At 33.7% G+C, this 20,017-nt stretch overlaps 1 protein-coding gene across 8 annotated transcripts in view; it reads right to left on the reverse strand.

Annotated features, from left to right (window-relative positions):
- Positions 1-20,017, reverse strand: part of LOC127725395 (afadin-like) — a 93,308-nt gene that overhangs the window by 42,066 nt on the left and 31,225 nt on the right. For all 8 annotated transcript variants that reach the window (XM_052232325.1, XM_052232331.1, XM_052232330.1 and 5 more), the window contains 4 exons: positions 19,203-19,440; positions 18,019-18,320; positions 17,031-17,373; positions 16,628-16,713 (listed from right to left, as the gene is read on the reverse strand). In XM_052232325.1, coding sequence (XP_052088285.1) covers positions 16,628-16,713; positions 17,031-17,373; positions 18,019-18,320; positions 19,203-19,440 — 969 coding nt within the window. The remainder of the gene's footprint in view (positions 1-16,627; positions 16,714-17,030; positions 17,374-18,018; positions 18,321-19,202; positions 19,441-20,017) is intronic.

Genomic DNA, 20,017 nt, shown 5'->3' on the forward strand with positions numbered 1-20,017 from the left:
AAATTGGACATTCACCTATTATGGTCCAATATCCAAAATCTAAATACATGGTTAGATTCAGCATATCAAAGAACCCCAAGAATTCAATTTTTGATGAAATCAAACAAAGTTTAATTTTGGACCCTTTTGACCTCAATGTGGACAAAGTTGAAAACGCGGCCCAAAAATCAAAAATCTAAATACATGGTTAGATTCAGCATATCAAAGAACCCCATATATTCAATTTTTGTTGAAATCAAACAAAGTTTAATTCTGGACCCCGATTTGGACCAACTTGAAAACTGGGCCCATAATCAAAAATCTAAATACATGTTTAGATTCAGCATATCAAAGAACCCTAAGAATTCAATTTTTGTTAAAATCAAACTAAGTTTAATTTTGGACCCTTTGGACCTTAATGTAGACCAATTTGAAAACGGAACCAAAAATTAAGAATCTAAATACATGGTTACATTCGGCATATCAAAGAAACCCAAGAATTCAAGAATAAAACCCCATTGAAATTGGTCAAGAAATAAGCAATTTATACGAAGTATCTTCTTTTGCACAATACTGTGCAATTAAATATTTCTTGCTATTGCGCAATACTGTACAATTGACAATTTCTTGCTATTGCGCAATATTATGCTATTGGATATTTCTTGCTATTGCGCAATACTGTGCAATTGAAGATTTCTTGCTATTGCGCAATACTGTGCAATTGAAGATTTCTTGCTATTGTGCAATACTGCGCAATTGAAAATTTCTTGCTATTGCACAATACTTATTATATAATAATTTACACATCCTGTTTGTTGTGTATCTCCTACCATATCATTATAATTTTCTTTTAAATATAAATCAGAAATAACCAACTTAAAATAGAAAATTTTAAAAGAAAAAAAAAGGAAAAAAAAAAAAATCCCCCCCCCCAAATTTTTTGAACCCCCTTATGATTCATCACCCCCAAACTCAATCCCAGCCTTCCCTTTGTGGAATGGTACCTTGCAGTACAATTTCAGAGAGATCCATACACTTGAACACAAGTTATTGTCTAGAAACTAGAAAAATGTGTTTTTTGGCCCCAAATTCCTAAACGTTTAGGGCAATTACCCCCAAACTCAAACCCAGCTTTCCCTTTGTGATATGGAACCTTGTAGTACAATTTCAGAAAGATCCATACACTTACACACAAGTTATTGTCCTGAAACTAGAAAAATGCTTGTTTTCTGCCCCTTTTTGGCCCCTAATTCCTAAAATATTGAGGCAATTACCCCCATCATCAATCCCAGCCTTCCCTTTGTGGTATGGTACCTTGCAGTACAATTTCAGAGAGATCCATACACTTGAACACAAGTTATTGTCTGGAAACTAGAAAAATGCTTATTTTTGGCCCCTTTTTGGCCCCCAATTCCTAAACATTTCAGCAATTACCCCCAAACTCAATTCCAGCTTTCTATTTGTGATATGGAACCTTGTAGTACAATTTCAGAAAGATCCATACACTTGAACACAAGTTATTGTTATGAAACTAGAAAAATGCTTGTTTTTTGCCCCTTTTTTGGCCCCTAATTCCTAAAATTTTGAGGCAATTACCCCCAAAATCAATCCCAGCATTCCTTTTGTGATATGGAACCTTGTGGTACAATGTCAGAGAGATCCATACACTAACACACAAGTTATGTCTGGAAGTTACAAAAATGCTTATTTTTGGCCCCTTTTTGGCCCCTAATTCCTTTACTGTTGGTACCATAACCCCCAAAAACAATCCCAACCTTCCTTTTGTGGTATTGAACCTTGTGGTAAAATTTCATAGAGATCCATTCACTTAAACTAAAGTTAGAGTGCGAAAACCAATGTGTCTTCGGACGACGCCGGACGACGCCAGACGACGACGACGCCAACGTCATACCAATATACGACCACAAAAATTTTTTTGCGGTCGTATAAAAAGTGTGGAAAACTGATTTGCCGGGCTGACGGATGGACAGACGGAGTGCAAACCTAAAGTCCCCTTCTACTTCGTCGATGGAGACGTGGTATGATTGCAAGTGAGACAACTATCCACTAGAGTTCAAACGAAGTGGATGCAAGCAATTATAGGCAACCATACGTTAAATGTACTGTTCTTAACATGTTCTCATAATTATAATGGATGGTTCAGTTATTTAAGTAAATGATTGTTTAATACTGTAAATTTAGAAATTATCGTGAAGTTTTTTTAATGCTGAATCGACATTTTTTCCTGAATAAAAGAAATATTATAGAATAAGAAACCATTCATTAATAACAACGTTAAAGGTCAGGTAATGTTATATGATCCATACTGTGACATGTCAGTACTGTCTTGTCTCAATATTAATAATCATTTCAACATTTATATATAAAATAATTTCAAAAGGATTTTTTCTATAATTTTCTATGGCTCATGTTGACTAATGATTAATACAAAATGATGATGCTGTTATTACTATAATAGTCTTAAAAACATCTTCTTCCTTGGTTTCTTCAAAAGATTCACTAAGAACTTTCTACTTTTAATGACATTTTATTACTAAATATTCATAACATTGCTGGAATAATCTTATTTAGAGCTACTATGCAAATTCTACATCTAATAGATTCTGCTTCTTATTTCTTTTATATGAATAAATAAAATGCTCCGCAGGGCGCAGCTTGATATGACCGCAGAGGTCGAACCCTGAACAGTTGGGGCAAGTATGGATACAACATTCAAGCTTGATACAGCTTTGCATTTGGATTGTGATTAAATATTTGACACAGCATAGGTTTCTGACACAGAATGAATGTGGTCTAAGAACTTAAAAATTTTAAATTGGACATTCACCTATTATGGTCCAATATCCAAAATCTAAATACATGGTTAGATTCAGCATATCAAAGAACCCCAAGAATTCAATTTTTGATGAAATCAAACAAAGTTTAATTTTGGACCCTTTTGACCTCAATGTGGACAAAGATGATAACGGGGCCCAAAAATCAAAAATCTAAATACATGGTTAGATTCAGCATATCAAAGAACCCCATATATTCAATTTTTGTTGAAATCAAACAAAGTTTAATTTTGGACCCCGATTTGGACCAACTTGAAAACTGGGCCCATAATCAAAAATCTAAATACATGTTTAGATTCAGCATATCAAAGAACCCTAAGAATTCAATTTTTGTTAAAATAAAACTAAGTTTAATTTTGGACCCTTTGGACATTAATGTAGACCAATTTGAAAATGGAACCAAAAATTAAGAATCTAAAAAAATTCTAAATACACGGTTAGATTCGGCATATCAAAGAACCCCAATAATTCAATTTTTGATGAAATCAAACAAAGTTTAATTTTGGACCCTTTGGACCTCAATGTGGACCAATTTAAAAACGGGGCCCAAAATCCAAAAACTAAATACACGGTTAGATTCAGCATATTAAAGAACCCCAAAAATTCAAGAATAAAACCCCATTGAAATTGGTCAAGAAATAAGCAATTTATACGAAGTATCTTCTTTTGCACAATACTGTGCAATTAAATATTTCTTGCTATTGTGCAATACTGTACAATTGACAATTTCTTGCTATTGCGCAATATTGTGCTATTTGATATTTCTTGCTATTGTGCAATACTGTGCAATTGAAGATTTCTTGCTATTGCGCAATACTGTGCAATTGAAGATTTCTTGCTATTGTGCAATACTGTACAATTGAAAATTTCTTGCTATTGCACAATACTTATTATATAATAATTTACACATCCTGTTTGGTGTGTATCTCCTACCATATCATTATTATTTGCTTTTAAATATAAATCAGAAATAACCAACTTAAAATGGAAAATTTTAAAAGAAAAAAAAAAAGGAAAAAAAAAAAATCCCCCCCCCCAATTTTTTTAACCCCCTTATGATTCATCACCCCCAAACTTAATCCCAGCCTTCCCTTTGTGGTATGGTACCTTGCAGTACAATTTCAGAGAGATCCATACACTTGAACACAAGTTATTGTCTGGAAACTAGGAAAATGCTTATTTTTGGCCCCTTTTTGGCCCCAAATTCCTAAACGTTTAGGGCAATTACCCCCAAACTCAAACCCAGCTTTCCCTTTGTGATATGGAACCTTGTAGTACAATTTCAGAAAGATCCATACACTTACACACAAGTTATTGTCCTGAAACTAGAAAAATGCTTGTTTTTTGCCCCTTTTTGGCCCCTAATTCCTAAAATATTAAGGCAATTACCCCCATCATCAATCCCAGCATTCCCTTTGTGGTATGGTACGTTGCAGTACAATTTCAGAGAGATCCATACTCTTGAACACAAGTTATTGTCTGGAAACTAGAAAAATGCTTATTTTTGGCCCTTTTTTGGCCCCCAATTCCTAAACATTTCGGCAATTACCCCCAAACTCAATTCCAGCTTTCCCTTTGTGATATGGAACCTTGTAGTACAATTTCAGAAAGATCCATACACTTACACACAAGTTATTGTCATGAAACTAGAAAAATGCTTGTTTTTTGCCCCTTTTTTGGCCCCTAATTCCTAAAATTTTGAGGCAATTACCCCCAAAATCAATCCCAGCATTCCTTTTGTGATATGGAACCTTGTGGTACAATGTCACAGAGATCCATACACTTAACACACAAGTTAGGTCTGGAAGTTACAAAAATGCTTATTTTTGGCCCCTTTTTGGCCCCTAATTCTTTTACTGTTGGTACCATAACCCCCAAAATCAATCCCAACCTTCCTTTTGTGGTATTGAACCTTGTGGTAAAATTTCATAGAGATCCATTCACTTAAACTAAAGTTAGAGTGCGAAAACCAATGTGTCTTCGGACGACGCCGGACGACACCAGACGACGACAATACGACGACGATGCCAACGTCATACCAATATACGACCACAAAAATTTTTTTGCGGTCGTATAAAAAAGAGATCTGGTTTAAACTTTGATGTAATCTGATTAAAATACGGATCCTGTTTCCAAGCTTCCCTAACAAGGATCTGATGACACTACTTTCTACTTTGTTCTTCCCTAACAAGGATCTGATGACACTACACTACTTTCTACTTTGTTCTGGTAACTATTACTTCAGCCAATGAAATTCCTGCTTACAAATTTTTAAAGGTGTGTATGATGACGACAAACCCAGAGGATCCCGAAAGGTCTTTAAATTGAAAATTAGAACACAGGTTTTCAGGTCCTTGTAATCAAAGCATGGACACAGGATCTGTATATGCAATCAGACTGACTTCAATGGGAAAACACAAGTTTACCAAAACAGTCATCCAAAGGTCATCCTACATGTTAACATGCTTTCCATGTTTGGCCTACAATCCATGTTAGTTTAGGTTTATTGAAAGTGTGACAGATAATTCTTTACCTGGCTAATACCAAGGGTATCTAAAAGAAGTATGTGCCTGTTTAAACGTAAAAACATGATACTGATCTGTTTTTACAAATAGGAATCAGATAAAATGCATTTAGGAACAATTTCAAAATGGACCAATTCAGGACAATTTATATGATGGACCAATTCAGCACACTTTAATTTGGACATATTCAGGACACTATGAGTAGGACCAGTTCTGGACAATTGCAATGGACAAATTCAAGACAATGACAGTTCAACCAATCCTATTAGTATTGTCCAATGCATCAATTCAGCACACTTTAATTTGGACATATTCAGGACACTATGAGTAGGAACAATTCTGGACAATTGCTATGGACAAATTCAAGACACTGACAGTTCAACCAATCCTATTAGTATTGTCCAATGCATCAATTCAGCACACTTTAATTTGGACATATTCAGGACACTATGAGTAGGAACAATTCTGGACAATTGCTATGGACAAATTCAAGACACTGACAGTTCAACCAATCCTATTAGTATTGTCCAATGCATCAATTCAGCACACTTTAATTTGGACATATTCAGGACACTATGAGTAGGAACAATTCTGGACAATTGCTATGGACAAATTCAAGACACTGACAGTTCAACCAATCCTATTAGTATTGTCCAATGCATCAATTGAGCACACTTTTATCATGGACCTTTATGGTTAATTCTTATGATGGACCAATACAGGACATATTTACATTGAACAAATTTAGGACACTTTTATGATGGACCAATTCATGATACTCTTTATGAGGAACTAATTCAGGCCAAATTTACAACTGGACCAATACAGGACCCTTTGAAGATGAACCAATTTAACACCCTTCTCTGATGGACTAATTCAGGACATTTTTATGATGGACTGATTCAGGACACTTTTTCAATGAATTAATTCAAGACACTTTTATGATGAACAACTCAGCACACTTTAAAGATGGACACAATTTGGGACACTTTTCCAAAGGACCAATTCAGGACACTTTTCTGATGGACTTACTCAAAACACTTTTACAATGGACCAATTCAGGACACTTTTATGATGGACTGATTAAGGACACTTTTACGATGGTCCCATTAAGGACACTTTTACAATAGAGCATTATAAAATGGTGTTGCCTTACGGGTTTGTTACTCTTTTGAACTTTCAGATTTTTCTACATGTCACATATGAACATGCTGAGACATATATATATATGATCAAAACATTTTTAATGGTCTTTAATGTTTGAGTACAAACTAATAATTCAAAAAATTCTTTAAATATGTTCAATCTTGATAATTCAACATTACAACTTCATGGAGTCAAAAAACTTATTTTTAACTTTCCTCATCTGTATATTCCTTTCCATTAAAATAAATATTTTAGACATTTTTTATACAATTATGTTCCAGTACTTAAACATTCATGATTTTTCTTAGTTTCAGATGGTTGTAAACATTTGAAATGCATATTTAAAGAAACATAGGACATTTGTTCTCCAGGGTAATACTGCATCTTTTGTAACAGTAAACAATGAATGCACAATAAATAACAACAACACACTCACAGACAAAAGATCAAAAGTCCTAAAATATTGAATCTGAAATCCCATGCTTCTTCTTTTTCAAATTTTCAAGCTCTGTTCATTCAGATTTGTAACCCAATTTATCTATTTGATTGGCGAAAGTTATATATATAGCATTATTGGATAAATCTGCTTCTTATAGTATACAAATGAACACCAAGTTAATGAGGCCGAAGATACTAATACATTTCTAGTGTTCCCTACATCAGATTAACAATTTCAGTATTTGATCTTATAACTAATCAATAATCCTTTCATATAATTATTTCTAGGAATATCTGTCTTAGGCTTTTTAGTTCACAAACCCTCATTAAGTTATTAATGATGGTCTCTGTTAAATTTATTCATTACTTGCTTGAACTAATGTAGATTGTGAGCTTCACATATTGTAGATACTTGTATGTCAGGGAGATTGTGAGCTTCACATATTGAAGTTACTTGTATGTCAGGGAGATTGTGAGCGTCCCATATCGTAGATACTTGTTAGTCAGGGAGATTGTGAGCGTCACATATTGTAGATACTTGTATGTCAGGGAGATCATTGTGAGCGTCACATATTGTAGATACTTGTATGTCAGGGAGATTGTGAGCATCACATATTGTAGATACTTGTATGTCAGGGAGATTGTGAGCTTCACATATTGTAGATACTTGTATGTCAGGGAGATTGTGATCGTCACATATTGTAAAGGAACTTGTCCGTCAAAGATTGTGAGCTTGAATTATTGTATAGGCACTTGTCTGTCAAAGATTGTGAGCTTGACAATATTGTATAGGCACTTGTATGTTAAGGAGGTTGTGAGTTTAACAATATTGTACAGATACTAGTCTGTCAGGGAGATTGTAAGCCTGATATATTGTATAGGCACTTGTCTGTCATTGTGAGCTTGACATGTTGTATAGACACTTGTCTGTCAGGGTGATTGTAAGCTTGACATGTTGTATAGACACTTGTCTGTCAAGGAGATTGTGAGCTTGACATATTGTATAGGCACTTGTCTGACAGGGAGATTGTAAGCCTGACATATTGTATAGGCACTTGTCTGTCATTGTGAGGTTGACATGTTGTATAGGCACTTGTCTGTCAGGGAGATTGTGAGCTTGACATTTTGTATAGACACTTGTCTGTCAGGGAGATTGTGAGCTTGACATTTTGTATAGACACTTGTCTGTCAGGGAGATTGTGAGCTTGGCATGTTGTATAGACATTCGTCTGTCAGGGAGATTGTAAGCTTGACATATTGTATAGACACTCGTCGGTCAGGGAGATTGTGAGTTTGACATGTTGTATAAACACTTGTCTGTCAGGGAGATTGTCAGCTTGACATGTTGTATAGACACTTGTCGGTCAGGGAGATTGTCAGCTTGACATATTGTATAGGCACTTGTCTGTCAGGGAGATTGTGAGCTTGAAATGTTGTATAGACACTTGTCGGTCAGGGAGATTGTGAGCTTGACCATATTGTATAGACACTTGTCGGTCAGGGAGATTGTGAGCTTGACATGTTGTATAGACACTTGTCGGTCATAGAGATTTTGAGCTTTACCATATTGTATAGACACTTGTCGGTCAGGGATATTGTGAGCTTGACATGTTGTAGACACTTGTCGGTCAGGGAGATTGTGAGCTTGACATGTTGTATAGACACTTGTCTGTCAGGGAGATTGTCAGCTTGACATGTTGCATAGGAACTTGTCGGTCAGGGAGATTGTGAGCTTGACAATATTGTATAGGCACTTGTCTGTCAGGGAGATTGTGAGCTTGACAATACTGTATAGGCACTTGTCGGTCAGGGAGATTGTGAGCTTGACATATTGTATAGGCACTTGTTGGTCAGGGAGATTGTGAGCTTGACATATTGTATAGGCACTTGCCTGTCAGGGAGATTGTGAGCTTGAAAATATTGTATAGGCACTTGTCGGTTAGAGCGATTGTGAGCTTGACATATTGTATAGGCACTTGTATTGTATAGGCACTTGTCGGTCAAGGAGATTGTCAGCTTGACATATTGTATAGGCACTTGTCTGTCAGGGAGATTGTGAGCTTGACATGTTGTATAGACACTTGTCGGTCAGGGAGATTGTGAGCTTGACAATATTGTATAGGCACTTGTTGGTCAGGGAGATTGTGAGCTTGGCATATTGTATAGGCACTTTTCAGTCAGGGAGATTGTAAGCTTGACATGTTGTATAGACACTTGTCGGTCAGGGAGATTGTGAGCTTGACAATATTGTAAAGGCACTTGTTGGTCAGGGAGATTGTGAGCTTGACATATTGTATAGGCACTTGTTGGTCAGGGAGATTGTGAGCTTGACATATTGTATAAGTACTTGTCTGTCAGGGAGATTGTGAGCTTGACATGTTGTATAGACAATTGTCGGTCAGGGAGATTGTGAGCTTGACATATTGTATAGGCACTTGTCGGTCAACTTGACATATTGTATAGGCACTTGTCTGTCAGGGAGATTGTGAGCTTGACATATTGTATAGGCACTTGTCTGTCAGGGAGATTGTAAGCTTGACATATTGTATAGGCACTTGTCGGTCAGGGAGATTGTGAGCTTGACATGTTGTATAGACACTTGTCCGTCAGGGAGATTGTGAGCTTGACATGTTGTATAGACAATTGTCGGTCAGGGAGATTGTGAGCTTGACATGTTGTATAAGCACTTGTCGGTCAACTTGACATATTGTATAGGCACTTGTCTGTCAGGGAGATTGTGAGCTTGACATATTGTATAGGCACTTGTCTGTCAGGGAGATTGTGAGCTTGACATGTTGTATAGACACTTGTCTGTCAGGGAGATTGTGAGCTTGACATGTTGTATAGACAATTGTCGGTCAGGGAGATTGTGAGCTTGACATGTTGTATAGACAATTGTCAGTCAGGGAGATTGTGAGCTTGACATGTTGTATAGACAATTGTCGGTCAGGGAGATTGTGAGCTTGACATGTTGTATAGACACTTGTCTGTCAAGGAGATTGTGAGCTTGACATTTTGTATAGACAATTGTCTACTGTGAAAGTACTTTTATTCGTGGGTATCAATTTTCATGGTTTGAAAAAAAGTTACATGTTTGTGGGTTCTTAAATTCATGGATTTTATTGTTTTCTGAAAGAAATTAAGTGAAGAATTTGAAGCCATCAGAGATGAAGATTATTGAAAATATTCATATGTTGTTTTATAATGATTTATTGGACATAGCAAAATACGGTGTTCATTTTCACTTACAAGTACTTGTTCATCTTTCATGGCTGAACATTCATCAATTTTTTAGTAAAAAGTTGCTTTCGAAAATAAGCTGATTCACCTATGCTTACAAATTGTCTCAATTGAAGGAAATTGCAAAGTAATCATTTTAATTGTTGCACAGCCTAATCAGAAGTGATGACACTAATTAACCCGAGATCGAATGATAAACAGATTAACTACCATTAAATGTGTTAATTGGGCCATAAACATGTCACTTAAAGAAATCAGTTACATAAAAAAATGCTATAAATGTACTTTGAATTGTAGAATTAATTCTTATGATATAAAAAGCAAGCCTAATATGAAATTATTTTTTTTCGTATGAGAATTATGAGGAGATAAAATGAACGCTTCATCATCGTATATATATCATCACCGGAAATCTGACTTTCATCGATCGAAACTAATTTTTCATCAGAATTAAAAGGATAAAAGTCGTACAGTTTAGGTTTAAGAAGATTAAATTAGTAAAATCCTGTCTGAAGTTGTATATGCTTGAATAGTTCATAGTGAGTTTGCTGATATTCGATGTATTCTCTAGATCCCTCGTATCCATGTAGTCAAACCTTCATGGGGATCTTCTCACATCTTGATTTGGACAACAGTTGTTATATTTTGGACACTTAAATTCGTGGATAAAGCCTTCCACGAAAATTGGTACCCCACGAATAAAAGTGCTTTCACAGTATCAGGGAGTTTGTGAGCACGACATAATGTATAGACACTTGTCTGTCAGGGAGATTGTGACCTAGACACTTGTCTGTCAGGAAGACTGTGAGCATAGTCAAATTTTCCTTACAGTAATGCAAAATTTAACCTACTGAAATTTTGTGTTCTAACTTGACACACATAACATGGATTTCATGAATTGATGTATTGAGATGTAGAGTCCATCCTAAGAGACTAATATGGATAATAATATTTCCTTACAGTTATCCATGATTTGATGTATCTCCTTTCGCCAACACTTTCTATAGTCATTTTACTAATGAGACCTTTCCTGCTCAGCTTGTCGCGACATGACATTCTAAGTCCAGAACAATTGCATTGTACATAACTTATAATACTCTTTCCTCAGTGATTCCAACATATAAACATGCTTAATCTAATCCAATGGCACATTTTTTGTTCACTTGAACTCATGAATATACAGCTAATACATTGCCAATACATTTTTCTGGGTGTGAAATTCCCAATTCACACTTTTGTTTAAAAATCAATATTTCTCAGAATGTTTCTTATTAGCACCTGATTATGAAGGGAGGTCAATAATTCCCACATTGTTTTATATCTGTATCCTAATCATTATTTCTAGTAATCTTAAAATGTTCACTTTCAAACCTTTTTTGTTTTGTTTTGCCAATAAAACATTATTTCTAACAATTTATTTATTTAAATGTTTTCCATATTTCCAAATCCACAAATTGTAATGTCAATATTTTCATTAAGCCCAACTCATTGTTTCGCAATAGTAGTATTATGAATTAATAAACATCAAATATTTAAACTAATTGCATTTTGAATAAACATATTCTATCATCATTACTTCATTGTACTTTAAATTTTAGTTTATATTTCTACGTCAATTTACATATATCCATCGGCACTGAAAGTAAGCAGTATATATATGTAAAATGTTCCATTTTGATTAATCCATTTCAGAATACTATATACACAACAAAATGTCTCCGTCTCCAATCATTGTATCAAAATGATTTAACAGAATGATTAAATTCATCAGCAGCACCAGAAAAAACAATCATTTGACGGAAAAATCACAAACTTGTAGTAATCTGATAAATCAGCCTTTGAATACAGCATCAGGAATAAAAATCAAATCAATCTATTGGCTTATCTATATTATATCCCGGATTAGGAAGTTTATGTATAAATCACTCTTTCAAAAAAAAATGTATCAGATCAGTGGACACTTCCCCTGACATAAACCAAACAGTAATAATCTAATGAGAGAAGAGTCCATAACATAGTGGTCATTATGAGCCATTAGATATCAAATATCCTCATCAACATCACAGGTAAAAATCAATACAATCATATTCACCTTTAATTAGTGAACAGTCATAATTGTTCATCAACAAATTTTTATTATTAATTGGTTTCTTTTAGACAATTTTTTTAGGTTTAGTAATCTGTCTAAACTAAATTTTTTTAGCAAGGTGAGAAACAAAGAACAAAGGAAATTAAGCTTGGAAGAAGGAAAATCAGGATTTTACATCAATAACTTCATGTGATACTGTGGATAAGATGACTTTAGGAGGAATTACCATTATGGCTTTAACTGCATATCTTCAGTATTACTGAATGATACTAGGACAGTCCTTTAATTCTTAAAAAATGATTTCAATCTTGGTCTAGGTGGCCTTATTCCTAGATTAATACATCAAATATTCTATAAAGTAATTACCAAGAGTGCATAGGCTAACTTGTTTCACCTACTTTACTGATTGCGATTAAATGTAAGTTATAAGTCTTTAAAATCAAGGCTTTACTACAGGAATCATATACACTAAAATTATCAATGACCCATGAAAAGGAAGTCAAGGTAAGCTTCAGACATGTTCACCATTATTCAAAGTCAACAGATCAGACCATGACTGAGAATGGTGTCCAAATAATCTCAATGGAAGAGAGATGTGCCAATTCCTATACAACTGCTTACCAAATATCATTTACCTACCATTAGTGGTCCCCCTTATACTGACCTCATCAAAAACTTTAACAAATTGTTGATCCCACCACACCAGACATAACCAGACTAATGAACAGATCTCAATGTTTTCTCTGATAAGTGATATTTTGAATTATTCCTTTTGACAAGCATCAAACTAAACAAGTATATATAGATTCTTTTTTTTTTAGTCAAAATACATGTAATCAAACAACACTCGGTAAATATTTCTTCCTCGTTCTTAAACAATGTCATTTAATGGGTAGCAAACCTTAATGTTAGTCTAAAAGGAATATTACCATTGCATTTGGGCTGCTGTGTCACAGAGTCAAAATATGAGATAATCAATGAAAAAGACAATGCACAAACAACAGACCTGGAACATAATACCAGCACCTTCGCCATATTTTTTATTACAGTAAATTGATTATTTAAGTAAAAATCAACAGCAGTCTTTTGTTTACACTTGGTAGAAATTTTCTCTTTAAATCAATATTTATTAACTTGCATATATTTGCAGTTAACACAGACTAACATGTAATGTAAGAAAACTTGTAATTAGGTAATAAATATTGAGTTAAACCTAATAAATAGACTCTTGCTATGTCACACTACAAGTGTAACTCAACTGTAAAATAAAATATAACTTTCCTTTCTCTTAATTATATTCTTATGGTTAACCAATTTTTGAAAATACCAGAAAAAGATGCAGACTATATATTTGAATATGTCTTTTTCCAAATGTTTTTTATTTGATCTTAAGAAATTTAAAACTGCTCTGGCACTTAATATTTTCCTTTGAACTTTTTTACTCATAACTTTGACCTTAAGGACAAACGATACAGTTACAGGGAAGGTAATGACGTTGCTAATGTAAAATGTTATTTTTTCGCGACGTCAAACTGTGACATATCAAGAAAAGATGCATTTTTTGTTTTTCTAAAATCTTGAAAATTAAATAAAAATGAATTATTTCCAAAGAATCCATAGGATAGAAATGTCCAAGAAACCAAAGTTTTAAGTAAATGTCTAAAATTTTGACCCCATTTACCTCTAAATGTAGCACACGAAGGTATATTTTTTATAATATATTTGAATTGACCAGGTTGAAAATAGCTTGTATGCAAATTATCGTTAAAAATTCACAGTGGGATCGAAACTGTCTGCCATTAAGCTCAAGATGTGGCTATTACAAGGCTTCCAAAAAATACATGTTGGGCGATTGTGTCCCCCCCCCCCTCCTCCACTATGAAAAGCTATTTCCACTAAATGTTGAAACTTTCAGGTTACTGATATCAAACTATATTCTATAATTTCAGCTCCATCATCTGTACTAAAACCGTGCATATCACACATTTTTACACTTACATAGAAAGCCTTAAATCTATAATTATCACTATCATTCCATAATTTGTTAATACATTTTCAGTCTTTTACAATGCATTTAAGTTCTTTTTCAGGTTTTTTCCCCATACTTGCACTAAATTAATTGAATATTTAAATTAAAGATAAATAGTCAGCAATAACTGTTATGTTTGAATTTCTACTTTAAGATGCACGTGTCCCCCATACATTCATTTACTATTAATAATGTTAAGCTTAAACCCAACAAATATCAATATGATATCATTTGTAGGTCCAGATAATGCCAGGGAAAATTATAACTGACAAATAAATAAAAACAAAAATTCACCAGTATACGCCTTTTATCCAACCAAACAAAGCATACTAACAAAGTATACTATCATATCAACTATAATGACGCGTCTTTTGTAGACGAACTGCATGTAGGCTATACAAAATTTTAATCCTGGTATCTATGATGAGTTTATGGTAATTTATTTTGATATCTGATTATTGGATACCAGGAAAACTTTACAAGTATTTACAGAAACCAGAAGAACAGCCTTATGGGAAGGAATTATAATGTTTACAGAAACCAGAAGAATAGCCTCATGGGAAGGAATTATAATGTTTACAGAAACCTGAAGAATAGCCTCATGGGAAGGAATTATAATGTTTACAGAAACCTGAAGAATAGCCTCATGGGAAGGAATTATAATGTTTACAGAAACCTGAAGAATAGCCTCATGGGAAGGAATCATAATGTTTACAGAAACCAGAAGAATAGCCTAATGGGAAGGAATTATAATGTTTACAGAAACCAGAAGAATAGCCTCATGGGAAGGAATTATAATGTTTACAGAAACCAGAAGAATAGCCTCATGGGAAGGAATTATAATGTTTACAGAAACCAGAAGAATAGCCTCATGGGAAGGAATTATAATGTTTACAGAAACCTGAAGAATAGCCTAATGGAAAGGAATTATAATGTTTACAGAAACCAGAAGAATACTGTGGATTCATTTATTTTCGAGGGTATCAATATTCGTGGATAGAGAAAAAAAGACGTTTAGTGGTATACGTAAATTCGTGGATTGCTGATTACAAAAAAAAAAATCAGATACGTAATTCGTGGATATCTTTTTGATTTTGGAGATCATATAACCTCCTTGGTTTGATCAATAATAAAACAAACAAAAAAGAAGGAATTCATTGAAAAAGTTTTGAATTGTCAAAATCCTCGCTTGGTCATTCTAGGTTAAAGTGTTCATTGAAAACTTCTATTACAGTAATGGACAGAGACAACTAATTATTTGTTTGTTTTACAATTTATAGATTCTTGTCGGAATTTTATAAGGCATTCAAAATTCTATGATTGAAAGCTCATTTCCCTAATCACGATATAATAAACAGTCATATCAGTAAAAGGTGTGAAAATAAATGTTCCTGTCATTAACAATATTACCTACGGGCAATATCCCCGTACTTAATCCTATTGATTTTTAATCACCAGTAAACCAAACTATGACACGGTAATTAACAACTTGCAGTTATTTTCCATGAACAGTTTTAATCAATTTTAAAAAGTAAATTATCACTGATATTCGGTATATTAATTGTTGATTTAATCAAAATACTTGTATCGTCTTTCAATAAAAACATGTGCTATGTTACAATGTTTATCGCTAGTCAACACTATACTAGAACTGCATAACATAACCGGAAATAAACATCCGACTCCATACACATTTCTCGGGATTATTCTTCGTTGAATTCTTATATTCGTGGTTCGCTGTGACCCACAAAACCCACGAAAAATGGTATACCACGAATAAAAATGAATCCACAGTAGCCTAATGGGAAGGAATTATAATGTTTACAGAAACCAGAAGAATAGCCTCATGGGAAGGAATTATAATGTTTACAGAAACCTGAAGAATAGCCTCATGGGAAGGAATTATAATGTTTACAGAAACCTGAAGAATAGCCTCATGGGAAGGAATTATAATGTTTACAGAAACCTGAAGAATAGCCTCATGGGAAGGAATTATAATGTTTACAGAAACCTGAAGAATAGCCTCATGGGAAGGAATTATAATGTTTACAGAAACCTGAAGAATAGCCTCATGGGAAGGAATTATAATGTTTACAGAAACCTGAAGAATAGCCTCATGGGAAGGAATTATAATGTTTTGTTATCTGATTATTTTTTCTCTATAACACCCACTACAAAATTTAATAAATACTTCAACTATGAAGATAAATAAGATGAAAAATATCACAAAGAAAAATTAAAATAATATGGATTATACAAGATTAGAGGAAAAATATTAATTCTAGGGTTACCACAAAATATGCACATATAATATATATTAACTGACCTGTTCTATATTGGCCCCATCATCAACATTCATATATACTGTCCATTCTCCAGTGGACCCTGGCTGTGCTACCATTCTACACACACCTAAAATAAATCCACTATAATATTATAGTCTGAGAAAATTGTGTTACTACATAATAAATGCAGGCAAGAGGAGAAATTTTGGGTTCAAAGCTAAATATAATAAGTTATACTTTGAAAGCTGAAGTTAACAGTACAATTTTTGAAGCTTTTTGCAATTAAACTTTAATTTTTCTACAGTTAAATTCAATATTATTGTTAAAGTTTAATCTAAGGTTTAGTTTTTACTGTAAATCTGTACAGTTTGGAATAGAATGAGTTGTATTTTCAATTGAAGCATTCATATTTCTCAAAACAATGGACTACACTAGTTTTCTTACCAGCTCGTGACAATGGTTCCACGAATTCTCCCAGTCCATTCGGAATGCCTCTGATAGTATCACATGAATAACCATCTTCAGGAAGTAGGAACGGTAATTGTAAATCTGGATCTTCCTCCAGACGAACATCTCGACCATCAGATTTTATTTTCTCGTCCTCCATGTTTTCTGCTACTCTAACGACTTGGTCGATTAAGTTTTGTGGAATGGGTGGCTCATTAGGTTCTGGAATGTACTGCTGGAGTAACTCACGCAGCTGTAGTGAGTTTAGTTTAAAACATGTGGAACAAATATTGGCGATGTCATCAGCACTACTCTTTGGAGCTTCAAGTAAATGGGCAGCCTGGAAAAGAAATCACAATCAATTAAATTTTCATCATTTCAAATTTTATTACAAATCTGCTATGGTTGAAAATAATCAGATATGGTTACTTTTATGGTACCAGTAAATGATGTGTTCATCCCTTATCAAGCCCTTTATTTTTTCACTATAAACCAAACTTAATGCAAACTGTTCAATTAACTTCATGTACTTGCTGCACAAAGTATAATGACAGAATAGTCCTCCACAAATACAAATAATGAATACTTTTACAAGAAAGATTTTTTAATACTACAATATGTTGATGCTGGTATCCTTCTCAACTTAGGTCCATTCTGATTTAACGTAATACATTAAAGATTTCAAACTTATATCTAAAGTTGAATGAAGTCTTTTATCATTACTTCAGCAAGTTGTCTGCCTTCCAAAGGTGGAAATTGTTTTTAAACGAAACTAGTTCTTATAAACTTCCCATCTAAGAACTATTCTATTGATATATTCATTATTTCCTAATACTTTTTTTCTCTCATGTATCCACTTAAATTCCTTCAATTTTTTTTTTAATTCTTTGTCAACCCTACTATTAGCATGAATAATAGGGAGTGAAAACTGACCTGAATAATAGGGAGTGAAAACTGACCTCAATAATAGGGAGTGAAAACTGACCTGAATAATCCTACAGAGATGACAATCAGCTGCCAGTTCTAGTCCTTGTTTTTCTGCCCATGCCTCCACTCTACCCAATCGCCTCTTTAGTCTCATTCCCCATGACCTTGTGCACAGCTGCACTCTCTTTTCTGTCACTAGCACATTAAATAACCACATATTTACATAATGGAACAACTGAGAGAAGAGTTGAATGGTCAGTGCAGCGTTTACTCGACATCTACGTAATAAGTTCATTGCTGATGATAATGTGTCTAACACATCACCTAGAGTTGGTTTACCTGCATACCGATGACGATCATCTAAAAGATAAAACTTTAAGTTATTAAAACTTACTGCAAAAATAAACATAAATCTTATTTTGATGATTTCCCAGAAGAAATAGAACTCAACTTAAGTAAGCTGCCTTTTTCCTCTGCTCTGGCATTGCAAATTTTTCTTATGAATACAATATGATGAGTTATACAGATTCTTTTAAGTGCAGCAAAAAGAGAATGTATAAATTGTAACTCTCTGCATTTGATTCACTTATTTTGAAATGATATTATCTGAAAGGCTTATAATTTTCAACATTTATCTTTTTGATAAATTTGTACCAAGAAAGACCACTCCAGTATACAATGAATTTTAAATTTATATTAACTTGTCATGCTTGCATTACATAATTAAATAACAATAAAGTATTTCTTGACTTTTTTTAAACAATCATTATATTTGTCGGGTAAAATGTCACTGTTTTTTGCTTATTAATAGACTATTTTGGAAAACTTTCATTGGTTTGATAACTAGTTAATATAGTTTGTTGATAAGGAGGACATTAGCTTGTGGCTTAAATTTGGATCAATATCAAATATATGTAGAATTCTAATATGATGCTATTCTATCTATGTGTTTTAATTCCATAAAAAAACTTAAAACATATGACTGATGTCCCAATTGAAATTGCAACATTAGTAGTTTTTTTAAATGATGCTGGAGATTAATACGGACTGTGGAAGTTGCTTACTATGAAATTTATTAAAAACTTTTAAAATGTAAGTCTTTATGTACCTTCACATTTAAAATGGTGAAATGCTTGTTTTTAGAAACATTTTTCCTTCATTAAATCAAAACGGTTCTGAATAATTTCTTCAACAATTCAACCCCTTTTTCTCTTAATTGTTAGAGGACTAAATTCTACTTACCTCCCACTTCATCATCATCAGCAGCATCATTCTCGTCCAGGAAGGCAGTCATTGTTCTCTGTAGGTCATACTGTAGACAATTGACTAGGTGATGGAAAGCTAACTGTACTGATTCAGCTAGAATCTCCTGGGCTTCCAGACTGAAGGGATGTATATCATGGTCTTGTTTGAAAAAATTCAATATCTCTGACGCGTTAGCCATCCATAAAGCTAATGCTACTGGGTTATCTCGATTATTCTGAAAAAGGAAATTAGAAATATTTAAACTTAGAATTATCTAACTAAAAGTTGCTTTTCAAAAATAAAAATACCTTTAATTTGAACATGTAATATTTCTTCCCTTTATATGTTTTAAATAAGGGTCATGAAAGGTTATTCTGTGTATAATGGGCACACTTTCTTGATACTGCTCAGTTAGATAGAACCTGATCTGAGTAAAATGAGATGTGAGGTATATGTCAACCCAATGACACACATATAAATGACATTTAGAAGTAAACCTCCAACAGTACAATATGTCAATCTTTAAATTATCCAGAGTCTAAATAAACTGTGAAATAATTCTAATATGACGTTCTTCAAATGCTTTGAGCACACACCCATAGTGAAATATGAATATATTGATATTGTATTGTTTGGGCTGTTCCAATCTTACTCCCACGTCGTTTGCTTTTTATGAATGAATTACCCTAAGTCTGACTGTGTAAATGACGTCATTGAACGATGATGTAAGAAACAAGCATTCTACGGGAAAATGCACGAACTTGAAACTGAAAGTTGTCAAAACATGAAAACAAAAACAAACAATCATAAGA

The sequence above is a fragment of the Mytilus californianus genome, unplaced genomic scaffold, assembly GCF_021869535.1.
Source record: "Mytilus californianus isolate M0D057914Y unplaced genomic scaffold, xbMytCali1.0.p SCAF_15, whole genome shotgun sequence".
In the NCBI taxonomy this organism is placed as follows: domain Eukaryota; kingdom Metazoa; phylum Mollusca; class Bivalvia; order Mytilida; family Mytilidae; genus Mytilus; species Mytilus californianus.